At 41.4% G+C, this 23,702-nt stretch overlaps 2 protein-coding genes across 2 annotated transcripts; both read right to left on the bottom strand.

Moving 5' to 3' along the window:
* Positions 1-349: 349 nt before the first annotated feature.
* LOC21387849 lies at positions 350-2,658 on the bottom strand. The gene has a single exon (XM_010088333.2). The coding sequence runs from the start codon at positions 2,649-2,651 to the stop codon at positions 882-884; it is 1,770 nt and encodes a 589-aa protein (XP_010086635.1). The 5' UTR covers positions 2,652-2,658; the 3' UTR covers positions 350-881.
* Positions 2,659-8,209: 5,551 nt separating this feature from the next.
* On the bottom strand, positions 8,210-22,715 carry LOC21387847. Its single transcript, XM_024165620.1, has 5 exons — positions 21,914-22,715; positions 20,445-21,062; positions 8,999-9,655; positions 8,734-8,926; positions 8,210-8,640 (listed from the first exon to the last, which is right to left on the bottom strand). Exons 1-4 carry the CDS (start codon positions 22,628-22,630, stop codon positions 8,810-8,812), a joined length of 2,109 nt encoding a protein of 702 aa, XP_024021388.1. The 5' UTR covers positions 22,631-22,715; the 3' UTR covers positions 8,210-8,640; positions 8,734-8,809.
* Between the last annotated feature and the right edge of the window lie 987 nt (positions 22,716-23,702).

Genomic DNA, 23,702 nt, shown 5'->3' with positions numbered 1-23,702 from the left:
TGTGTCTAGATTCATTTTTTTGTGACCCCGTATTTGGTGGTTTACCTATAAAGCCAGATAATAGATGATCGGGGTAGGTGACCACTTTGTGCCAGGTTTTGATGTATTGAAATGATGCACAAGATTCTTTGACAACAACAAAGTGGAAAGGGTCATTATAATGAAGTTGAATAGTCAAGACACAAGTTGACGACAGTGAACCCTTTTGAAGCGGTAATTACTCGGCACAAATTATGTCCAATTTCATTTTCTATTTTTGAATAATAAATTAAAGGCATGTTCCATTCCTTAAATTTGATCAAAATCACACTAAAAATCAAAACGAAAAAGTAAATAGAATTGACGGAATATAATACAAAATTTTGACATCCTGCACTAAAAAATTTGTGGATACAATATACTTAAAAAAGGGTAAAATTGAAAGACTTGGGAGAAAGATGTGAAATCACAACCACATTAACAAATGGGCTCTCAAAACTAAGCCCCTAACAATGAGATCAACACTACAAAGCTGTCCATTGCACGTCTAATTAGACCAATGAACTTACATAGGTAATAATAGGTTCATGAGTAGACAGAAGCTCAGAATCTCCCAAGATACCACATTGCATCAGAACAATCTCTACACTTTTAGGTTTCAGATTAAACATTTTGCATATTGAATTTCTTTACTAAGATCTTCTTAAAGCAGAGTTTCTGATAATGCTACATCTCATCATCAGAGGATCGCAAGCTTCTCAACTACAAACAGAATTTAATCTTCACATCAAGATCTCTGCAAAGCTTTCAAATTACCCAATTTGTGATCTGGCATTAAGCAAATTCAGTATTTGAGTTTGGAATGAACTGCAGAATAATGATCATAATCACTCTTGCTTTTCTTACAATATCTTATCCTCAGCACTAATATCACCATCCAAAATTGCATGCCTGGTCAAAACAATTTCCTTGATAAGATTTCTGTAAGTGAAAGGCCTAACTGCTGCTCTAAGAAACAGTTCAGGAGGGATTTTACTCTTCTTAATCCTCCTCCTCCATGGACCGATCCCCGCAATTTTCCACTCTTTGGGACTCACTTTAGGCCGTTTCCCCCTCAGCTGAGTTTCATCTCCATCGTCGAAATTCGCCATTTTCCCCTTCTCATTTTCCCTCTCCATTTCCCTCATTTGCTTTTTATAATGCTCAGTAGTCACTTCCACACTCCTTTTCACCAACTTCTCCATTTCTTCCGAGCTATTCACCGCCTTTTGGAACTCCTCCTCCCAGTGGCCCTCATCTTCTTCCTCTTCTTCTTCTTCTTCCTCTTCTTCTTCATCACTATATTCCTCTTCTTCATCCCTACCATCTTCCATAACTACATCATCATCCTCTTCCTCAATCCAGTCCACAATCTCGGTCTCACCCGAATCGCCCCTCGGACGATCATCCTCATCTGGTGCATCGCAACCCAACTCCAACTCCTCCAACTTGGCCTTCCACTCCTTTGTATACGGATGCAGCAAATGCACCGGATGGTTCTTAAGCAAAAACCCCAGACACTTTGACTTCCTCTCATCACTCAGCTTCTCATAACACTTAACCACATCATCCACAAACGCTTTAGGACTCACCCTCAAAATCTTACACAACCCACCAAAATATGTAACAAATTCAATACCCCCATCATCATTCTCCAACTCGAAGAGATAATTCCGCTCGGTTTTTGGGTCTAGAAACGGCATCAGCGCCCCGAAAAAGTTGGCCTGAGGCTCAAACCTACACTGATAAACCGGCTTCTTAACGTATATAATGTCAGGCCTCATCCAAGCTGCACAGTTTGTTATCAAAGACCTTGTCATGTTCCCAAGCCTCCCCATCAAATTCCACTTATCCAATCTCTGATTCCCAGCCTCAACCACAACCTCACAAACTAATGTCCATTGCTCCCATGGCAGCTCCGAAATTCGCCATCTCGGGTGTCTCACAAACACCCAAAAGTACCTAAACTTAGTCCTATCCATCTGCTCCAACCTCTTCCCAAACTTCTGCCCCATTTCGAATTGCGCAATCCTCTCCCACTCCTCAGCGTCGCGGACCTCGCTGATCATCGCCACGCGCTCGTCCGAGAACCGCCCGCGGACGGGGTCGCCCACGACGATCCCGCGCCACGAGTAGGGCCCGAATTCGCCGTACTTGTACCAGTCGTGTGGGTGGCGGAGGTTGGGGTCGTCCTTCTCCATGAAGCGGACCATCCGGTCGTAGCCGAGGCCAATCTCCTGGAGCTCGTCTTCGGTGAAATTGTCCGGGTGGTTCCGGTGGGGGTTCTTGAGGCGGTAGAAGAGGGACTCGGCGTATTTCTTGCTCCTGCGCCGGGCATTGCGTTTGATTTCTCGGAGGAATTCGGCTTTGCCCTCGATGCGGCCGCCGGAGCCGCCGGAGTTCTTTTTGGTCTTGCCGGCGAAGGAGCGGACGTCGCGGCGGATTTGGCGAGGAAATGATGGGGGGTTTTTGGAGAGGGAAGTGATTGTGAAGTGGGGTTTTGTCGTGGGTTTTGTTGGTTTGAAAGTTTGGTTTTTGTGGAGAGGGTTTGAGAATGGGGAGAGAGATGGGCGGTGGAGGAGAGAGAAGGGAGGGTTTAGGGTTTTAGAGAGAGAGAGGTCCTGAATCAGCATTGTCACTCTTCTGGTCTCTTTTTTCCCGTGGGAGTGAGAATAAAGTGTTGCGTTCAAAAAAAAAAAAAAAAAAAAAAAAAAAAAAAAAAAAAAAGGAAAACTAGTGTGCTTGTCCTGTCAAAACAAAAAATAAAAAGAAATAAAGCTACATTACCGTTGAAACCGTTGCTTATAATAAAAAAGGGGTCTGTGTTGTGCTAAAATGACCGGATAATAAAGGTTTATTCGGTTATATTTTTAAGTTACGATTATTTGAGTGTAGATTTTGAGTTATAATTTGAGTTAAAATTGTAATTTAAGTTTGTGTTTAGATATGCACATTTGAGTTATGGTTTGAATTAAGAATATGTGAGTTTGTATTTGGGTGGGTCAAAACTTAAATTTGTATTTAGATATTATTTTAATAAAAACTCAATAGTGATAAAAAATTTTAATATGATATATAAATGTAATTTTATTCATCTTTTCGTTGTGAACGCATAAAAAAAAAAAGATAAGTTTATTACTTTATAGAAAATGAGTAATAAAATGGTCGATTTATATTATAGGTAGTCATTCTATTCAATTGGTTGAACGCTCCACCTGTTTATTTTTGTTGACGGTGTTTTTCTGACAACGCGTTACTTACTCTCCAAAGACACTCTCGCTAACACTCGCGGTTTAACTGAAGATTAAAGCTGGGGAATAATGTAAATGAGACAAATTTATAGTGGTTCGGCAAGAATTCTTTGCCTAATCCACTTGTGAATGCACTAATATCTTTTTCGATTACAAACCCTCTTGGAGTGATGAAATAGTACGTAACCCTCTTTTCCGTTTTCTTGGCTCTATTTATAAGCCTTTTACATGTGATTTTCCCTTCGCCGTTCCCAAGGAGGAAGCCATCTTCCGTCCCTCGATTTACGGGTGGGTAGGTGAGTTTTCATGATGACAACCTCAGGAAATGCGGCTGATCCCTCTCATCTGCCGCCTGATTTCCTGACTCCTACAGTAGCCGTTGGATCAATACGTCCTTCCCCGAGTTGATAAGACCGCTGATGGATTTGACTGGAAACGTTGTCTCAACGCAGTGGCCTCCAGCAGTCGAGTCATTGTGGTCGACGCATCTCGACGCCAGTGACCGACCTTGGCGGGGGATACTCGGCGCTTGTCGTTTGATAGAGTGGTTGATTCCTCGACTATGGTGTAACAATTTTCAAGACTATTGAGATTGAATTTTATGTCCACGATCTTATTAAAGGTATTGATGTGAGTTTAAAACTTGTTTGGGAAAAAAGTACCCCAAAAAAAAAAGAGAAACTTGTGTTAAAAAGCAACATCTCAATTTGGATACTTGTGAGAGATAAATTAAGGTCTCGGTGGAAAATTGAGACGCCATCTTAGCTATATTGAGTAAATTGTATCAATCTGAGTGTATTATTTGAAGTTGAATGTTTATATATGAAGTTTTAGGGTATGAATTCATGAAACTCCTGGAATATTACTCTTATTTAGCATATTTCAGCTATTAATTTTGAGCATTTATTATAATACACATGTTTTGTTAGGGTAAAAAGGTAAATTTATTAAACTAAAAATTTAGCAAAGATTATGTAAATGAAAAACATGTAAATATTGTTGAAACCAAATATAATATTGATGTGATCGGAGTACATTTGATTAATCTCATATTTGTCAAACGTGATCGTGAAATAACCTGAATTTATCAAATATAGTCATTGGTAAATCTAGTAAATCCCGTATTATCATTTTGATTATAGGTAAATCTGAGTAAATTCTAGATTAATCAAATTGATCATATGATAAATATGATGATATCATATTTACTTCTATTTACTATATTATAAAAAATTGCTATTTATTTCATTCCTTGCAAAAATAAATACTATTTATCTCCTGAAAAAAATCGTAATAGCATCCGGTATGAAACGTTCTACTAGTATAATTACTCTTCTGATTTTAAACTCGATGGTAGGGATGTTGTCTAAATATTTCGTCCATCATATTATTAGTTGTGCTACGCTATGTTCTTGAAAGGAAAAAAAATCCAAAACGCTTAATTCTCTTACTTTAAATTAATTTCTTCATATATAGCATACTTTAAATTAATTTCTTGATTAAATGAAACGAAGCCTTTTTTTTTTTTTGAATATGGGAAAATGACATGGTAATTTTTGGTTATTAGAGTGTTGTATTTAGACAAGTCATATGTACATGAACCTTTTTAGCATTGTGTGTAACATTGGCAATGGACATGGTAAAAATTGTTAAAACTATTTATTGATAATTTATGTGTAACTTATGTGACGTTGCGTGTAACAATGTGTATAACATTATGCGGAACATATGTGACCTAATTAAACCTATTTATTGGCAATGTAACAAAATAATTCTGAAGGAAAAAAAAAAAAAAGAGTAATCGTTTTGAAATAAAGTTGATTGTCGTGTAAAAATTTATTCAAGAAACACTATCTATTTACTATTTAATATGGAATTAAATATGTTAAAAATATGATTATTTTTAGAGTTATATTTTGTGAGATACTTAGTTTGGTTACTTAAGTTTCAAACCATATTGCAGATAAGGATAAGAAGCATGTTACTCAGGATGGAGGGCGAGAACAAGCGTGTGCGCAGGGAATGTAGAATTGAAAAAAGAAAAAAACGGCAAAATTGAAGTTATATGTTTTTAATAAGTCTATTTTATTTATGTTCCACACTTTGAAAGCTTTGAGACTTTGATTGCAATTGAACACCTTTGAAATTTTGAATATTTAGTGGTTTAGGTCGTTTCTTATAACTTAGAGATTATCTTTATGTGATGTATGGATTTGCTAGTAATTGGTGTTTCATTTTGATTTCAAAATAGTGAACTTCTTTGCTTAAATGTCTCTGTTGTTAAATGTTATGTTCTAGTAAACTAACTTATTTTGCTGTTGGTCGGTTGGCCAGATTCATCTAGTATCCCGTCGGGCTAGCCAAGGTGGTAAGGACGAACAAGTAAGAAAAAAAACTTTTAAATAAATTCCTATGGTTTATGTTTTAATTTAATTTCTGTTACAATTTAGATCAGTTAAAGTTAACGTTGTAAGTAACGATTCCTATAGCGTCCGTAAGAGAATCGTTACATTTTCTTTCCACTTTAGCGCTTTGTTCTGTGTCAGATGTTAGGGAAATTACATTAGCATACCCCTCAAATGGTCAACGGTGTGCCAAATCGAAAAAGACAAAAACCCTCTGCTGAACTGGGGGTGACCCTATATATATAAATATCTACATATACATATTATATATATATATATAAATATGTATATATACATATTATATTGTCTTTAAACTATGCCTCCAACCACATTTATATTATATTTTTACGTGTCCTAATTTTTGAAAATTTTAAAATATCTAATAATTTGGAGAGTAATCTAAGGCACAAAAACTTATCAATTTAGACATTTTCTTGGTAAATAAATAATTTATAAATTTTTAACAAGTTTTTGCTATTTTTTTTTCCCTTTTGAAATACTACTTACAATTTTTTACTTAATAAATATATTATTTACCCAAAAGAAGTCCTCAAATTGAAACCCTAACACCTTTTCTAGTTTCTTTCCCCTTCTCCCCGCTACGATTTTCTCTTCCTCCTCTCTTCTTTGCGCTGCCTTTGTTGTAGGTTTCAAAGGGCCCAAGTCCGGTGTCGCTCTTTGGCGGTGCTCCGGACTCCTAGCCCTGTGGGAGGGCTCCCAGATGTAGTGGATTTAGATTTTCCAGTAAAACATCAACGACGCCTTTTTTTTGGGAGGGAGATGCGGGTTTTGGAGAGGCTTTTTGTAGCGAGCTTTTGGCTACCGACACTTTGTGCATCTGTGCATTGGCGAGTATGAGGACACCGTGGATGGGTCTTCTCAATATCATGCTCCTTAGAAGGGGCTTGTATGCGGCTCGGCGGTCGAAGACGGTGGAAGGGGTGGAGTGGATGAAGTCCTCCTCGAGGTTTTGAGGCGGATGGGAACTTTTGTGCCGTGTGGCTGCTTTGGTTCTCCTTTGCTCAGTAGGGGTTTCGGGTCTCTTGGGGCAGCGGTTCCATAGGTCGTGAAGCTCTTTCTTTTGGCAGAGGCAAGGGATGGAAGCGGTGGCTTGGCCCTTTTTGTCATCTTCTCATATCGCTTGGTTTGTTGCAGCTCTCTCGGTCTTTCTTGGTGGCGGTCGGCTGTCTCTCAGAAATTCAATCGATATCTTTTAGTTATCTCTTTATTTTAGTTTTTGGTTGTGTTTGGTGTGTAATAAAGGCAACTTTGTCACCATTCTTTAGTTGTTGGTCGCCAGTGTGTGTTCGGTTTTGTTTTGTAATAATAGAGGTGGTTTCCCCACTTTCCAGCTCTGGTTGTATTTCCCACCTGGTTAGGTTGTCTACCAATGGTGTGGGTTTTTTTGGTCTTGTTAGAATTTTATTTATGCCGTGTTGCTGATGTCCTCTCTATGTGGGGGTTGGTGATCTATTCCTCCAAAGCTAGGAAGATTGTCTCGATGGGAGCAGTTTTTCAAATCGACTACCGAGATTTTTTTCTGTTTTCGGGCTTCAGGCATACGTCTATTTTTCTGATGGGTCTTGTATTATGTGTGTTTATTTCTATGTTTTTAGTTAAATGCAAGTTTCCTTTTAAAAAAGAAAAAAAATTGAAAGCCTAATCCCCCAATTCTAAAAAACCTTCTTGATCTAATCTAATCCTAGCTGTTGTCACCACCAGCAATTGCAAAGGCTCAGTCGAAGAAGAATGCCAAAGAATAAGACATTAGCTACCAAAGACATCGCCTCCATGGGTGTAGAACGCGAACCTTGGAGACTTGCTCATCGCTTGTCGCAAGGGCAATGCAAATGTCGATGTAATTTAGGCCTTGTTTGCTTGACAGTTAGGATTGTGTGATTTAATTTAAATTGTAGTGATTTGAATTGCGCTTCAAGCTACTGTTTAGATACGCAAATAAATTATAATTTGAATTGGTAATAAAATTCAACTGTACTTGAATAAAGTGTTGAAAACTATAATTAGAGTTTTGTAATTATAAAACCTCATTGTAAATGACATTAAAAAATATGTAATATTGATGGGAATTTGTTCATCTCTTCATTATGAACAGATTAAAAAAAAATTTATCCTAATCAGAACTAAAACAAAATTTATGACATTTTTAAACTTGAAATTAAGAAAAGAAAAAAAAAGATCAGAATTGTATGAAAACAATTTGGATCGTTAGAATTTTATGCGAGGAGTAAATTCTAAAATTAAGAGTTTATAGTTTAAATTTTCCTCATTTATCAAATATCAATTTGAATCTTAAACTATGGTTGAGTTTGAGTTGTTGAAACAAATATGACATTACAAATTTCCCTCCAAAAGAATATGTATAGTATATTTTGCCCATAAGGTGAACCAGAGGATATTATTCATTATACTACACTCATAGTATATTTATTTACTTTTATATATAATTTTATTAAGAAATACATATTAGTTTTAGATTCGCTTAGTCCTCTTGCATCATTATATAATCAATCACGTGAAACTTACATTTTCTTATGCAAATATCCATTATTTAAAAGAAAAATTCAAACACCAACATTATCCATCAATAATTCCATAAATTCAAATCCACAATATTTTCGTAAATTCAAACGCAAAATATTTCCTTCGACATCTGCATTTTCATCCTTACTCCGGCCTTCGCAAGGCAAAAAGCTCTAGCCTTGTTGCAAGGAGAAACCTTGTTGGGACTATGACTTTGTCCATCAAAGATAGGTAATTCACTTCAATGGTTCCCCTTCTTATACGGAAAATTAGAAGTGGTACAACTCTTAAGCAAGCTGTTGGTTTAAAGAGCAGTTTTACTCTGAAAAGTACCATTTTTATGAAGTGAATCCTTTCTAATAATTCAAGAGTCTTTGGAGTCTCTTCCTGGAGAACACGAGCTTCTAGTTTCCCTCAGGTTGATCCTGCAACGTTCGAATAAGCCATAGTCAAATTGGTTTCAAAGAGCTCTAGAAGCATAAAATATTTTTATCATATTACAGGTATGAAATAGTTACCTGCAACTCGGCTGAGTTTTCCAAGGATTCAGCATGCGAACTACAATTCGCATGCAACTCACAAGTCATTGACGTGTCATTCAGATGACTTCTCTAAAACTATTTCACTATTATTATCACCATCCAAAGAATCCAAATTGTTTTTACAACACAAATCATTTTTATGACCATCAGAATTTTCCTCGGGTTCACCCTGCATCATGAGCTAAAGCCAGTTAGTAATAAGTTTTACGTATCTAAACGCACACATTTGAGAAATAGTTACCTGCAAACTGTCCAACTTCGCCAAGGATTGACCATGAGATTCACCGTTCAACACAATTGATGGAAACCGATTAAAATCCCAACCAAGAACCTGACAAATAACTTTCCCATAAGCTCTGTGAGCCACCTTTTTCTTCGTCTTTAATATTGAATTTGAATGTTGCACAAGTGCGACGCAGCCTATATACCTCTTCCACACCATATTCCCTATCCCACTACAAACCAGACAACAAAATTCCCCACCTTCAAAATTCTTGACGTAAAATTCCCTCAATTTGTTGTTGTCTATAAATAATTGCAAAAAGAAATGGAACTCTTTAGCATTGTTGGATGCATCTGTGTTCCCGTCCTCATCATCATGTTCATCGTTGTCCTCAGACGCATCTTCATCCTCATCACTGTCCTCAGACGCATCTTCATCTTCATCATCATCACTTTTCGCACTAGAATTATTTGTCAAAAAATCTTGGCAAGCTTTCACAGCCTTATGTTGCAGCAGGTCTGCATCAAACTTAGCTCGTTCTTCAGCTGAAAGTGAACTCACTGCTGAAGCTGAGCGAAGCGCGAAAGGAGGCCATTCTAATACTGCTGAGGGAGAACTCTCCGCGGGCTTTTCACATGGCCATTCAGAACTAGAGACCAGCGGTCGCTTACGTCCCTGCATCACATTTTAGCTTTTAGACCTTGGTATCTCAAAAGTATTATACGATTGTTCACCTTCTTTTACAAGATTGAACGTCAAATTTCACTTATAAGCGACACTGCATAAAAGTTAGAAATTGGAAAGAATTTACATCCTTACGACAAATTCATCTAAATACTGTGCCCGTTAAATAAAGGTAAAGTATGTTCTCTTGTAAATAAAATTTGTGAAGGAAAAGGGGAAAAAAAGAAGGGAAATTCATACAATCATATGTATATATATGACTATGTTGGCCTCCATAGGTTACTAAAATAAAATTAAAAAGGCAAAGCAATAATATTCAGTTGTTACTTTTTTAGCCAAGTCAGGAAAATATTCTGGCGAACACCATAATATTTTTCTGCACTCCCAGAGTTCAAACTGGATTTGGAAAAATTTATGTACTCTTTATGACAATCAGAAACTTTCTTGGGTACCCCCATACATCATGAAATAAATCCCACTTAAAACACGTTAGCAATAACTCCTAAGGATGTACTGATAGGTACCTGCCCTGCCCTTAGCCAAAATAAGAGAATTCACACTAGGAAATTTGAATGAAATACCCAGAAAGATGGGTTCTAGTTCCTTTTATTAATATTCACTCCAATACTCTACAGAGTAGAAAGACGGGAAGGAAAACAAAACAAACACCAAAAGGAAACGAAGGATAAAATTGAGAGAAATTCGAGGTCTCTCCCCCTCCCAGAACAGGACAAGCTTCCACAGGATTCGATGCCCCCCCTTAGCGCACCACCCCTCCCCTATATCCCTCTTTAACAGACTCCTCTAACGGCCTTGCCAACTCAGCAATGTCACTAGCCCTGCCCACGTCACTTGTCTTTCCCTTTTTACCCCTTCGAGTATAGGTAAATCCCCCCCCCCCCCCCCCCAAGTGAGGGAACTGTTGTTGGATCACATCCAGGGGTTCCCAAGTTGCCTCCCAGCTAGGTAGCCCACGCCAAACCACCAATCCTTCCACCTGATCTGGGTTGCCGCCAGGAAGTACACACGTGCGAAGGATATCAGCGGGCTCGACCACGAGTTCCAACTCCTCAGTTAACTGCTCCGGCAGTGGCTGGTTCTTGTACTCCCTGCCCTTGAATGGCTTCAATTGCAAAACATGGAAAATAGGGTGGATACGAGCTGCAGGAGGTAATTGAAGACAATAAGCCACAGCTCCCACACGTTGGAGGGCAGGAAAGGGTCCATAGAAGCGAGGTGAGAGCTTCTCATTCACCTTGCGCGCTAAGGACTTGAGACGGTATGGTCGTAGCTTGAGCAAAACTAAGTCACCAGGTGAAAAAATTACCTCACGTCGGTGCGCGTCCGCGAACTTTTTCATGCGGTGTTGTGCGACCACCAAGTGGTGCTTCAAGCAGTCAAGCATCTGGTTTCGTAGCCACATTTGTAAATTGACATCTTCTACCAACAAAGGCACATGGTCGGACTCCAACCCTGAATTCGGAGGCGTGCTAGCCAACACATCCTGGAAGCGGAGCAAAGAAGGAGGATGGCCATAAACTGCCTGAAAGGGCGTGAACTGGGTTGAGGCATTGTAATTAGTGTTGAACCAATACTCGGCCTAAGGCAGGAACTGAGCCCACAGCCTCGGTTTGTCACTGGCAAAGCAGCGTAAATATGTCTCCAGGTAGCAATTGACAACCTCGGTTTCCGATGGTAGGCGGAGCTATGATGCAACTTTGTGCCATATTGCGTAAAGAGTTCCCGCCAAAACAAGCTCATGAAAACAGAATCGTGATCACTGACGATTGTACGATGGATCCCATGCAAGCGGACTAACTCGCGGATGAAGACTTCCGCGACATGTTTGGCTGCCACAGGGTGGCCAATGGGGCAAAAATGAGCATATTTGGTCAGCTAATCCACTACCACAAGGATCGTGTCAATGTTCTTTACCCGGGGAAGTCCGGTGACAAAGTTCATAGAGATGTCTTCCCAAATCTAGTGCGGAATCGGAAGGGGCTGCAGCAACCCTGCCGGAGAGAGAGCTTCATACTTGGAGCGTTGGCAAGTCGCACAATGGGAGACATAGTCCCAAATCTTTTTCTTCATTCCGGACCAGAATACGTTGGAAGAGAGCCGCTTGTACGTGCGGAAGAATCCAGAGTGTCCACCCAAAGCGGAGTCATGGAACTCATGTAACAAGAGCGGAATCCAAACTGAATTTGGGGGTAGCACAATGCAGTCCTGAAAACAGAGAAGGCCATTCTGCAAGTTGTACCCTTTGGCGTTTTCCTGGCCAACCTGTAATCGAGAAATCAACTGGGAACACGTGGCCTCTGACTGCTGCTCGCGTTTAATGGCTTCGATGTCCAGCAACTGTGGTACAAATAAGGCCATGTAAGTACAAGTATCTTCCCGGCGAGAGAGAGCATCCGCGACGTGATTGGCAGCCCCCGGTTTGTATTGCACTTCAAAGTCATACCCCATCAATTTAGAAATCCAACAAAGATGTTCCGGAGGCAGTAGGCGTTGGTCTAACAAAAACCGGAGGCTCTGTTGGTCTGTGCGCACCACAAAATGTCGTCCAAGTAGGTAGTGATGCCACTTTTGAACTGCCAAGACCACTGCCATTAATTCCCATTCGTACACCAACTTCAAACGTGAAATAGGCGACAAAGCCTTACTAAAATATGCTATAGGTCGTCCCTCCTGCATTAGTACTGCGCCTAGGCCCGATCCTGACGCGTCGATTTCCACCACGAAGGACTTGGAGAAATCCGGCAGCGCCAATACCGGTAGAGTGGTCATGGCTAGCTTTAAAGCCTCAAAGGCACGCGAGGCTGCCTCCGTCCAAGTGAACCCCCCCATTTTAGGTAAATCCGGCAAGCGCCCCATATCCTTTGACGAATCGACGGTAATACCCCGTGAGGCCAAGAAACCCATGGACATCGCGCACGTTTCTAGGCTCAGACCAATCCCGGACTGCCTACAACTTAACTGGGTCGGCCGAGACCCCGCCCCTTTTCCCCCCCCCCCCCCCCCCCCCCGCCGATATTATTTGCCCCAAGTACTCCCAGCCGGGATTGCCCAAACACACACTTCTTCCGATTCGCGAACAATTTTTCCGCACGTAAAACCTCCATCACTGTAGCCAAGTGAGACTTATGCTCCTCCCAAGTGCGGCTATAAACGAGGATGTCATAAAAAAAAACCAACACCGGATTCATCAAGTATTGGAATGTTGCCGGTGCATTCGTCAGTTCAAAGGGCATTACCAGAAATTCATAATGCCCCTCATGGGTACGGAACGCGGTCTTTTCGATGTCCCCGTCGCGAACTCTAATTTGATGAAACCAGGCCCGTAAATCCAACTTTGAGAAAACTACTGCCCCGTCCAATTCATCTAATAATTCGTCAATTATGGGGATTGAGAATTTGTCGGGTACAATGATTTGATTGAGGGCCCAATAGTCTACACAAATCCTCCAGCTTCCATCCCTCTTCTTCACAAGAATCACCAGGTTGGAGAAAGGGCTAGTACTAGGCCTAATGATTCCCGAAGCCAGCATTTCCGCCACTGGCCGCTCAATCTCTTCCTTCTGGACATAGGGGTACCGGTATGGCTGAATACTCGGTGGAGTGGCGCCCTCCGTCAAGACAATCCGATGGTCTGCAGCGCGGGTTCTGGTGGAACGGCTGGACTGGTCTCAGACTCAATCTTAACTTCCGTCTCATAGAGCTCAATTAAAAATGCCATTTGTGGAAACTTAAACCGCCTAGAAAGTGAATGAAGACTTACCGGGGAGCAGCTCAAGGTCGGATCGCCCTGCCACCCAACCCAAAGAGAGCCGTCAAAGAACTTCAGCGTGTACTTAGACCAATCCGCTCTGATTTCCCCAAGCGTCCGTAGCCAAGTCACCCCCAGCACCACGTCTGCACAGCCCAGCTCAAAGGGGAAGAAGTCTTCCAAACCTTGAATCTGCAATTCCACCCCCTTGCACACCCCTTGTTGCCTGAATTTCAAGTCGTTCCCCACCTGGACCCCATAGCTAGCCATATGATCACAGGGTACCCCCAACTCCTCCACCACTAGGAAGCTATGCGAGGCTCCGCTATCAATCAACACCACCACTTGGCGAGACCTCAGCTGCCCGACTACCTTCATCGTGTTAGAGGAGGTGAACCCAAGCAAGGAGTTGAGAGACATCAGTGTCTTGGCCTGAATTTTTCATCACACCGAAAACAGAGGCCCTTCGCACGTCGTGTTTGGATCTCCTCGTCGGAAAGACGTCGAAATCCCGTCTCTCGGTTGGTCGCCGCCACTTGAGCTAGGGCAGAGTTAGACTTCGCTCGTGGGAAGGTTCCAGACTCCTTCGAACCGCTGGACTGAAGGAAGCTCTGAGTGAAGGGATAATTACCCCTTGGCTAGACCCCTTTACAGGCACCTTGGGCCGGCCCATCTAGTCTCCACATCCGGCCCATATGCAGCCTCCTGAAATTGTCTTGGGCTTCATTCCGATCTTCCACCTGCTGGGCCAGGTCCATGGCCTCTTGAAGGTTGATGGGTGTGTGTAGCTTGACCTCAGCCCGTATATCCTCCCGCAAGCCGTTCAGAAACGCTCCCCTAAACATGGGCTAAGGAACTCCTCTCAACGCCACCGCCAGCGTCTCGATACTTTGTCACCAATCCGCCTTGCTTCAGAGACATTAACCTCTACGTTGGATCACCCTCTCGAGCGCGGCTGAAATGGTGCAACAGGGCTGCCCGGAATTCCCTCCAACTAGCAAATGGTTCCTGTAGAAAATCAATCTAGGCTAAACCGGATCCCTAACTTCTAGGGAAGTAGTTTCCTGATTTTATTCTCTAAGATATATCGGAATATTTGTATTTATTATGATAGATATTGTAGATCCTGATTTGTAGGGATTCTAGGTCTAATACCGTGTATATATATAAGTGTAACCCTTCATCGTAAATAATTAAGGAGTTATTTTTCTCATACTTCAGAAAACTTCATGGTATCAGAGCTCTAGGTTCTGAAACCCTACTCTGAAATCCTGCGCCGGCCTCCTTATTTTCTCTCCTTCTCTCCTCGGTTTTCTCTCTCAAAATCATGGCAGAAACCGAGCCTACATCCCGGGATTCATTTGCATCCGATGTCAATACTTCCTCTCAAACAGCCAATTCCTCTCTCAATATCACAACTGCTCCTCGTCTTACTCCGGCCTCGGAAAACAATCTCGTCCCTATCACAACCCACAAACTCAATGGCCAAAACTATCTTCAGTGGTCTCAATCGATGATGATGATCATCAGTGGACGAAGCAAGGACGAATATCTCACTGGCACTATTCCAGAACCAGATCCGAGCAATGCAGAATACAAGATCTGGAGAGCCGAAAATAACCTAGTGATGTCCTGGTTGATCAACTCTATGACAGCCGAGATAGGGGAAAATTTCCTGCTATACACCACTGCCAGAGAAATTTGGGAGGCAGTACGTGAAACATTCTCGAGTAGTGAGAACACGGCTGAGCTCTTCTACGTGGAAAGTACTCTCCAGGACCTTCGACAAGGTGAAAATTCTGTGATCACCTACTTTACAACACTCATTCGCTATTGGCAGCAGTTAGATTTGTTGGAGATTCACGACTGGAAGTGCTCTAAAGACCGAGCATATTTCAAAAAGATAGTGGAGACTAAACGAGTCTTCAAATTCCTGATGGGACTCGACAAAACTCTTGATGAAGTAAGGGGTAGAATTCTGGGAACCAAACCGCTGCCAAGCCTGCGAGAAGCCTTCTCTGAGGTACGACGAGAAGAGAGCCGTAAGCGCATCATGATGGGACAACCCAACATTGCCACCCCTGAAGCCCCAAGTCTCACAGCAGTCAAAGAAACCCAGTCTGACCCTAGTGCTCTTGCTACTCGCAGCCACTCACGATACGCTGGTGACAATCGAACGAGGAAGGGCCGCCCATGGTGTGATCATTGTCGAAAGCCTGGGCATCTCAAGGACACCTGCTGGAAGATACATGGAAAACCGTCTGACTGGAAACCCAACCGAGACCGTGAAGCAAGAGGGAATGCAGCCTTTAGTGATGTCTCACCATCCAGCAATTCTGTCTTCAACAATTCTGTCCCTTTCTCCCGAGAACAGCTTGATGTGCTCCAACAACTCATACAGAGAGCAAATATCAACAACACACCTAAGAGCAAGAATAACACCAACATCTCAGCTATGCATGCCTCAACATCTCCTCATTCCGCTTAGGTAGTGGACTCGGGTGCTTCTGAGCACATGACAGGTGACAAAACATTTTTCTCAACATTTTCATTATGTACCAACCATCAAACAGTGTGTATAGCCAATGGTACACGCACCCCAGTGATCAGAATAGGAACCATCCATCTCTCAAACACTCTCGTCCTCAAATCAGTGTTATTTGTGCCTGATCTTGACTATAATCTTATCTCGGTTAACAGATTGAATCGTGATCTCACCTGTGAAACTAAATTTCTTGCTGATTCTTGTGTTTTTCAGGACTTGAGCACGGGAAAGGTGATTGGCAGTGTTGATTTCCATGCAGGCCTCTATATTCTGGATGTCAATCCTTCTTCAAGATGTTTTGCTGGTCATCAATGTCAGTTGAGTCATAGTCTTAAGTCTAGTAGTCATTCAAATAAGGAAAGTGAAATTATGATGTGGCACTTTCGTCTAGGTCATCCCAATTTTCTGTATTTGAAACATTTGTTTCCTTCTCTATTTATCAATAAAAAATTCCTTTCATTGTGAAGTATGTCAATAGGCAAAACACACTAGAAACACTTATGCACCTCGGCAATATCAACCCAGCCATCCCTTTACTCTCATTCATGGGGATATCTGGGGACCATTTCGTATCCCGAGTCTTACTGGTGCAAGATGGTTTTTACTATTGGTTGATGATCACACTAGATTGTGTTGGACATTCCTAATGAAAGAAAAATTAGAAACCACACACATATTTCAGAACTTCCATGTCATGGTACAAACCCAATTCAAAGCCAATATCCAAATCCTGAAAACAGATAATGCCAAAGATTTCTTCAACTCATGTCTCGGTTCTTATTTCACATCTCATGGTATTGTTCAACAAAACTCTTGTGTTGACACACCACAACAAAACGGTGTTGCCGAACGGAAAAACCGTCATATCCTTGAAGTGGCCCGATCTTTACTCTTCCAAGCCCGTGCCCGTAAAAGGTTTTGGGGTGAAGCAATCCTCACTACAACATATTTGATTAACCGTCTACCCTCTAGGATACTTAAATTTCGTACACCTTTGCAAACAATATAGAGTCTATTTCCTACCTCACGGCTTGTCTCAGAAATTCCGTTTAAACTCTTTGGTTGCACCGCCTTTATCCATATCCATTCTCAATTCCGGGGAAAGTTTGATGCCCGTGCACATAAATGCATCTTCCTTGGATATTCAGCCAACAAAAAGGGGTATAAGTGTTACTCTCCCATCACTCATAAATTTTACAATACTATGGATGTCACATTCTTCGAAAATATCCCGTACTACTCCAATACTGCAATTCAGGGGGAGAATACCACCGGTGAATTACAGCATTGGGAGTGGACATCATTTCTCGAGTCAAATTCATCAATTCCTCCAAATTTATCATCTCCGGTGTTCCCTGATTTGCCACCTATCCCGAGTCAAACTCAGAAGTCTTGTGATCAGCCTTCCTCACCTCATTCCGAGCATGGTCAACCTTCTCCCTATGTCTATCCCAAACATCTTCTTCCCGATGATGCGGTGAAAGTCTATGGAAGGAGGAAAAATCTTGAGGCCGCACTACCTCAGCACTGTCAAGAGACCTTCCCGAGCCAAGCGGAACTTGAGGGACAGCAAGATATAGCAGAATCTAGTCCGCAGGTTGATCCTACGATAAATCAGCCTATTGCACATAGAAAAGGTGTCAGATCATGCACTCAACATCCCCTTCGCAGCTACATCTCCTACTCAAGTTTATCTCCAAAGTTCCAAGCGTTTGTGACCTCCTTAGACAAAATCAGGATTCCAAATTCTGTCTATGAAGCCTTAAAGGTCTCCGAATGGCACAAGGCAATTCTAGAGGAATACACTGCGCTGGAAAAGAATGGCACATGGTTAATATCGGAGTTGCCACCAGGAAAGAAAACAGTGGGCTGCAAGTGGATATTCTCAGTCAAGTAAAAGGCAGATGGAACTACAGACAGGTACAAAGCTCGTCTAGTGGCTAAAGGATACACTCAATCATATGGGATTGATTATCAAGAGACTTTTGCTCCAGTAGCAAAGCTCAACACAGTCCGTGTCTTGTTATCCATTGCCGTCAACTTGAATTGGCCATTGTTTCAACTAGACATTAAGAATGCTTTCTTTAATGGAGATTTGATCGAGGAAGTCTATATGGATATACCATCCGGGTTTGAGACAAAGAACACAAAAGGAAAGGTTTGCAAACTGAGGAAAGCGTTGTATGGACTGAAACAATCACCGAGAGCATGGTTCGAGAGATTCACCAAGGTCCTCAAGAAAGACGGATACACTCAGACACAAGCAGACCACACCCTATTTGTGAAACACTTCACCGATGGAAGACTCACAGTTTTAATTGTATATGTTGATGATATTGTTCTCACAGGGAATCATGAAGGAGAGACCAGAAGACTCAAGTCTCTCTTGTCAAAGGAATTCGAGATTAAAGACTTGGGACATTTGAAGTATTTCTTGGGGATGGAGGTGGCACGGAGCAACAAAGGAATCTCAGTTTCTCAACGCAAGTATGTTCTAGACTTCTTGCAGGAAACCGGAATGAGTGGGTGCAAGCCGGTTGAGACACCTATGGACCCCAATACCAAGCTAATGCCTCGAACTGATGAATTGGCGGCTGACAAAGGGCAGTACCAGCGATTAGTGGGTAAGCTAATCTATCTGACTCACACTCGGCCAGATATAAACTTTTCAGTCAATCTTGTTAGTCAATTTCTGGGTAATCCCTCCATTGATCACATGGAAGCAGTGAACCGTATATTGAGGTATCTGAAGAAGGATCTTAGGAAGGGTCTTATGTTCAAGAAGACGGTCAACCAAACTCTAGAGGTCTATACAGATGCTGACTGGGCAGGATCTCCTAGTGACCGAAGATCTACGTCCGGATATTGTTCGTTCATTTGGGGAAATTTAGTGACTTGGCGTTGTAAAAAGCAAACAGTGGTTGCCCGAAGTAGTGCAGAAGCTGAGTTCCGGGCACTAGCTTTGGGTATCTGTGAAGGAATTTGGCTAAAAAGGGTGCTACACGACCTTAAGATGGAAGCAGCAGACTCTATCAGAATCTTATGTGACAACTAATCAGCAATTGCAATTGCCAAAAATCATGTTCATCACGATCAAACTAAACATGTAGAGATTGATAGACACTTTATCAGTGAGAAAATTGAAAACAAGCTAATCACTCTCAGCTACGTTCCATCGAGGCAACAAGCAGCGGACATCCTAACCAGGGCTCTATTCCGACCTAACCTCACCGAACTAAGCTCAGACCTTGGTTTAGAGAACATCTATCGCCTAGCTTGAGGGGGAGTGTAGAAAATCAATCTAGGCTAAACCGGATCCCTAACTTCTAGGGAAGTAGTTTCCTGATTTTATTCTCTAAGATATACCGGAATATTTGTATTTATTATGATAGATATTGTAGATCCTGATTTGTAGGGATTCTAGGTCTAATACCGTGTATATATATAAGTGTAACCCTTCATCGTAGATAATTAAGGAGTTATTTTTCTCATACTTCAGAAAACTTCAGTTCCTGCGCTTCAGCCCACTGGAACCAACCCAACGCACGCCCTTCGAAACAAACTGACGCCGCCAACACCTTCTCGTTCTCCTCCACACCGTTGATCGAGAAGTAACGTTCGGCTCGGAATAGCCAGCCGTATGGGTCCTCACCGGTGAATAGGGGCAGCTCCAGCCTCCTCCCACGGTGCTCAACTTGGCCTCGCCGAGCTGGAGATTCCTGACGGTCCTCGCGTTCCCGTTCCCTGTCTCTGTCCCTTGCTACTCGTCGTGGAGCTGGTTCTCGTTCTCCTCCAAAGTGACGCGCTAAGAGAGCTTCCATGCGCGTAGTCGCATCTTGCACCCGCTCCACTTGATTGGCCAGGATGGTCACGTCTTCTTGCAACCTTGGAACCAGATCTATCAGGGCTCCAAGAAGTCGCACCGCTTCTTGGAGCTCTCCCACACGTCACTCCACGTCCACCGCCCGATCTGGACGCAACTCAGCTGGAAGGTTGGCCATGGACCGATGCTCTGATACCAAATTGATAGGTACCTGCCCTGCCGTTAGCCAAAATAAGAGAATTCACACTAGGAAATTTGAATGAAATACCCAGAAAGATGGGTTCTGGTTCCTTTTATTAATATTCACTCCAACACTCCAGGATTACAGAGTAGAAAGACAGGAAGGAAAACAAAACAAACACCAAAAGGAAACGAAGGATAGAATTGAGAGAATTCGAGGTCTCTCCCCCTCCCAGAACAAGACAAGCTTCCATAGGATTCGATGCCCCCCCTTAGCGCACCACCCCTCCCCTATAATCCCTCTCTAACAGACTCCTCTAACGGCCTTGCCAACTAAGCAACGTCACTAGCCCTGCCCACGTCACTTGTCTTTCCCTTTTTACCCCTTCGAGTATAGGTAAATCTCACAGGAGGCCTGGGCAGGGTTCTATCATGTACACACGCCAATACAAGAAATAGGTACCTGTGAGTTTCCCAGCTTAGCCAAAGTTTGACTGAGAGATTCACCTCTTGATATATTAATATCCCAACCAAGAATCTGACAAATAGCTTGCCCATAAGCCCTATGAGCCAGTTTCTTGTTTGTATTTGATGTTGCAGCTAAATGTTGAACAAGTGCAACACAACCCCTAAAGCTCTTCCATACACTTTCCTCCATCCCACCACAAACTAGACAACAAAACTCCCCATCTTCATAATTGTTCATGTAATAGTCCCACAACTTTCCATCCTCCATAAATAACTTCTCAAAGAATTTAAACACTTCACAATCCTTGGACGCATTTCCATCCTCCTCATCACTCTCCTCAGAAGGATCTTCCTCATCACTGTCCTCAGAAGGGTCTTCTTCCTCATCTTCACTATTAGATTCATAACTTTCTTCCTCATCTTCATTGTTAGATTCATCACTGCCTGAACCAGAATGGCTTGCAAGAAATTCTCGGCAAGCTTTCACGGCCTTGTGCTGAAACTGCATTGCAGCAAACCTTGCCTGTTCTTCAGCCAAAACTAATCCTGCTGGAGAAGGCAAAGCTGACCTTTCCAATCCTGCTGATGGGGAATTGCTAATCAGTTTTTCAGACTGCCATTCAGAACAAGAGACTGGTGGTTAGCTAGATTCACACATACATTTTAGTAGAAATTTCAGAACTACACAAAAGCATCAAACCATTTTCCATACTCTTTTGCATGATGGAGGCAAAGAATTTCACTCATTAGAGATGCTGCATAAATGTTGAAAATTTGAAAAGAGCTTACATCATTATACCTAAATTCATGCAATTGTGGCCTGCACCGGTTAATTAAGTAAAGTGATGAAGTATATGTTCTCTTGTAAGTTGTAAAGTTCCAAATCTTCAAGCTTTCTCAACTTCTAAGTACAACTTCTAATTCTAAATACATACTTATTAGCAAACAACACCTACACAAATTTATTTACCTCACTCTTTTCCAAATTGCCGTTGATTACTCAATTTAGCCTTAAGATTGGTAGTCCTCTACAGAATTTGAATCTGACTTCCAAATTTATTCATCTTAAAAAAAAAAAGAAAACCGCATGATGAACACGTCATACATGATTTTTTTTTATTTTTTTATTTATTTTTTACCTCCATAGATTAACGAATTTATTTGAATCAATGACGCTAATTCAGTATTTAATTTTTTTTAGCAACTCCTACATGACAACTAAAGTTTTCCCTGCAAAATCAGAAACTAATTTATAGCTAATAATACAGATCAAAATCAAACACAACCTGCCCATCAATCATTTCCTTTTTATCGATGTTTTTGGCATCTTTACAAGAACCCTCACATTCAAACTTACCCTGCAATGATTCCACAACATGTAAATCCCAAATGCAAAAAAAAAAAAAAAACACGCGCACACACACACACACACAAAACAAAACAAAAACAAACTCAAAATTTTACCAGAGTTCGGCTGAGCGGTTCGCCTTTCGAGACGATGATCGGAAGCCGATCGAAATCCCAACCCAAAACCCTACAAACAACCTCCGCAAAAGCCTTGTGAGAGAAATTCCCCTCCGTCTTCGCCATCCTAGCCGAATGATGAACAAGCCCTAGGCAAGTCTTGAACATTTTTCCCAAATTCTTCTTCTTCTTCTTCTTCTTCTTCTTCTTCTTCTTCTTCTTCTTCTCCTGCCCTAATCCGCAGCAAACCAAGCAATAAAACTCGCCGCACTCGGAATTCTCCTCGTAATACCTCCTCAACTCGCCGCCCTCCATGAAAACCCTAAAAAAAAACCGGTACTTGGCATCCCCTCCGCCGTCTTCATCGGATTTCGGGAAGGATTCTCTGAAAGCGTTCGACGCTCTGTGTTGCAGCTTCAGAGCAGCATAGTGCGTCGCCATTTCTTGGGCCGTCGCCGGGCCGACGGAGGAGGACGCCGGAGTGGGGAATTGGGCAGGAGTCGGCCATGGGCCGGGCTCGGAGAGGCGGAGGTTGTTGTTGTCGTCGTCGTCGTTCGTTCTATTCTTTTTGTTGGGAGCATTGGAAATGTTGTCGTTTTGGATTCTGTTTCGCTTGTTGGTGGTGGTGGTCGTGGCGGTGGGAGGGCCTTGGCGCCAGAGAGAGTGGAGGTAGATCACTTCGTCTCTCAATCTCTGTTCGTACAAGTAGAGATCCATTTTCAAGTTTCAAGTTTCAAACTTTGGGAGGTTTTTGGGATTTTGCTCTCTTTCATTTGTTTGCGTTTAGGAGCAAATATGCATTGTGATCTTATTATCTCCCAAACTTTATATTTGTTCCCGCCGCCATTTAAAAATAAATCTCTAAGACCTATCACCAATTTCAATGCCAAGTAACACCAAAAAATATTTTTATTATAATCATTGTTTAAAAGGTAAAATTTTTTAAGTTTATTAATTTTGAATTATTTAAACTTGAATATTATCTGATTTTATAATTTTTGTAAGTTGTTGAAAACTTTTTAAGTTCTAAACTCAAATCGTGCAAATCGTTTATAAATTGTCAGGTTTGATAAAAAATTAAGGGGACGTTTGGAAGGGGGATTCAGTCTCTGATTCAAATCATAGTTCGTGGCTCGTTATAGTATTTTCTCTCATAAAAAATACACGTAAATTAAAAATAATTATAATCTCATGATTCTAATTCATGAACCAAACGTCTCCTAAATCAAATACCCAAACTGCTGAGGAAAAAATCATTTTTAATTTTGATGTTAGTTTCTAAAAAAACCGTCCGTACAAACCCCCCTACGTTTTGTTTCGATGCTTCTCTCTTCTCTCCCTAAAAAAGAAAACTCATTTATCTTTTTTCATTTAGTTTGTTTTCTGTATCTTTTATGATTTTTTTTTTCTTTTTAACTCTTTTACTTCTTTTGTTTTTTTTTTTTTTTTTTCATATATACCCTGTCTAATACTAAATATATGAAAGAGTCATATCAAAAAATGAATATATAAAAGAGTAAAAACTATGAGTTTCGGGTGCTTTACTTTTCTTTTAGTAGTTCCTATAAAAATAGGTTATTGGTAGTCTCTTACTTTACAGTCGTCAAATCTGTATTAAAATCTATTTATTCTGTATACCTTTTTAATTTGATGTGATTTTGACTAAATATAACGGTTAAAAATAAATATTACTAGTGGAGCGGACTACTACAGGAGAAACTCTTTTTTTTTTAAACTTTCAATCCTTTTTTATTTTATTCTCTCAAAATTTATGTATATTCTACCGTAG

This window comes from Morus notabilis, unplaced genomic scaffold (genome assembly GCF_000414095.1).
Source record: "Morus notabilis unplaced genomic scaffold, ASM41409v2 Scaffold913, whole genome shotgun sequence".
Classification (NCBI taxonomy): domain Eukaryota; kingdom Viridiplantae; phylum Streptophyta; class Magnoliopsida; order Rosales; family Moraceae; genus Morus; species Morus notabilis.
This window is presented reverse-complemented; position numbering and strand designations above follow the sequence as displayed.

Excerpts from the sequence above, each read along its gene's own strand:
- LOC21387849 (XM_010088333.2), bottom strand. The coding sequence starts at position 2,651 with ATGCTGATTCAGGACCTCTCTCTCTCTAAAACCCTAAACCCTCCCTTC.
- LOC21387847 (XM_024165620.1), bottom strand. The coding sequence starts at position 22,630 with ATGGATCTCTACTTGTACGAACAGAGATTGAGAGACGAAGTGATCTAC. Across the intron at positions 9,656-20,444 it reads CTAAGCTGGGAAACTCACAG|GGACGTAAGCGACCGCTGGT; the intron begins GTACCTATTTCT and ends AATGTGATGCAG. Across the intron at positions 8,927-8,998 it reads CGAAGTTGGACAGTTTGCAG|GGTGAACCCGAGGAAAATTC; the intron begins GTAACTATTTCT and ends CTCATGATGCAG.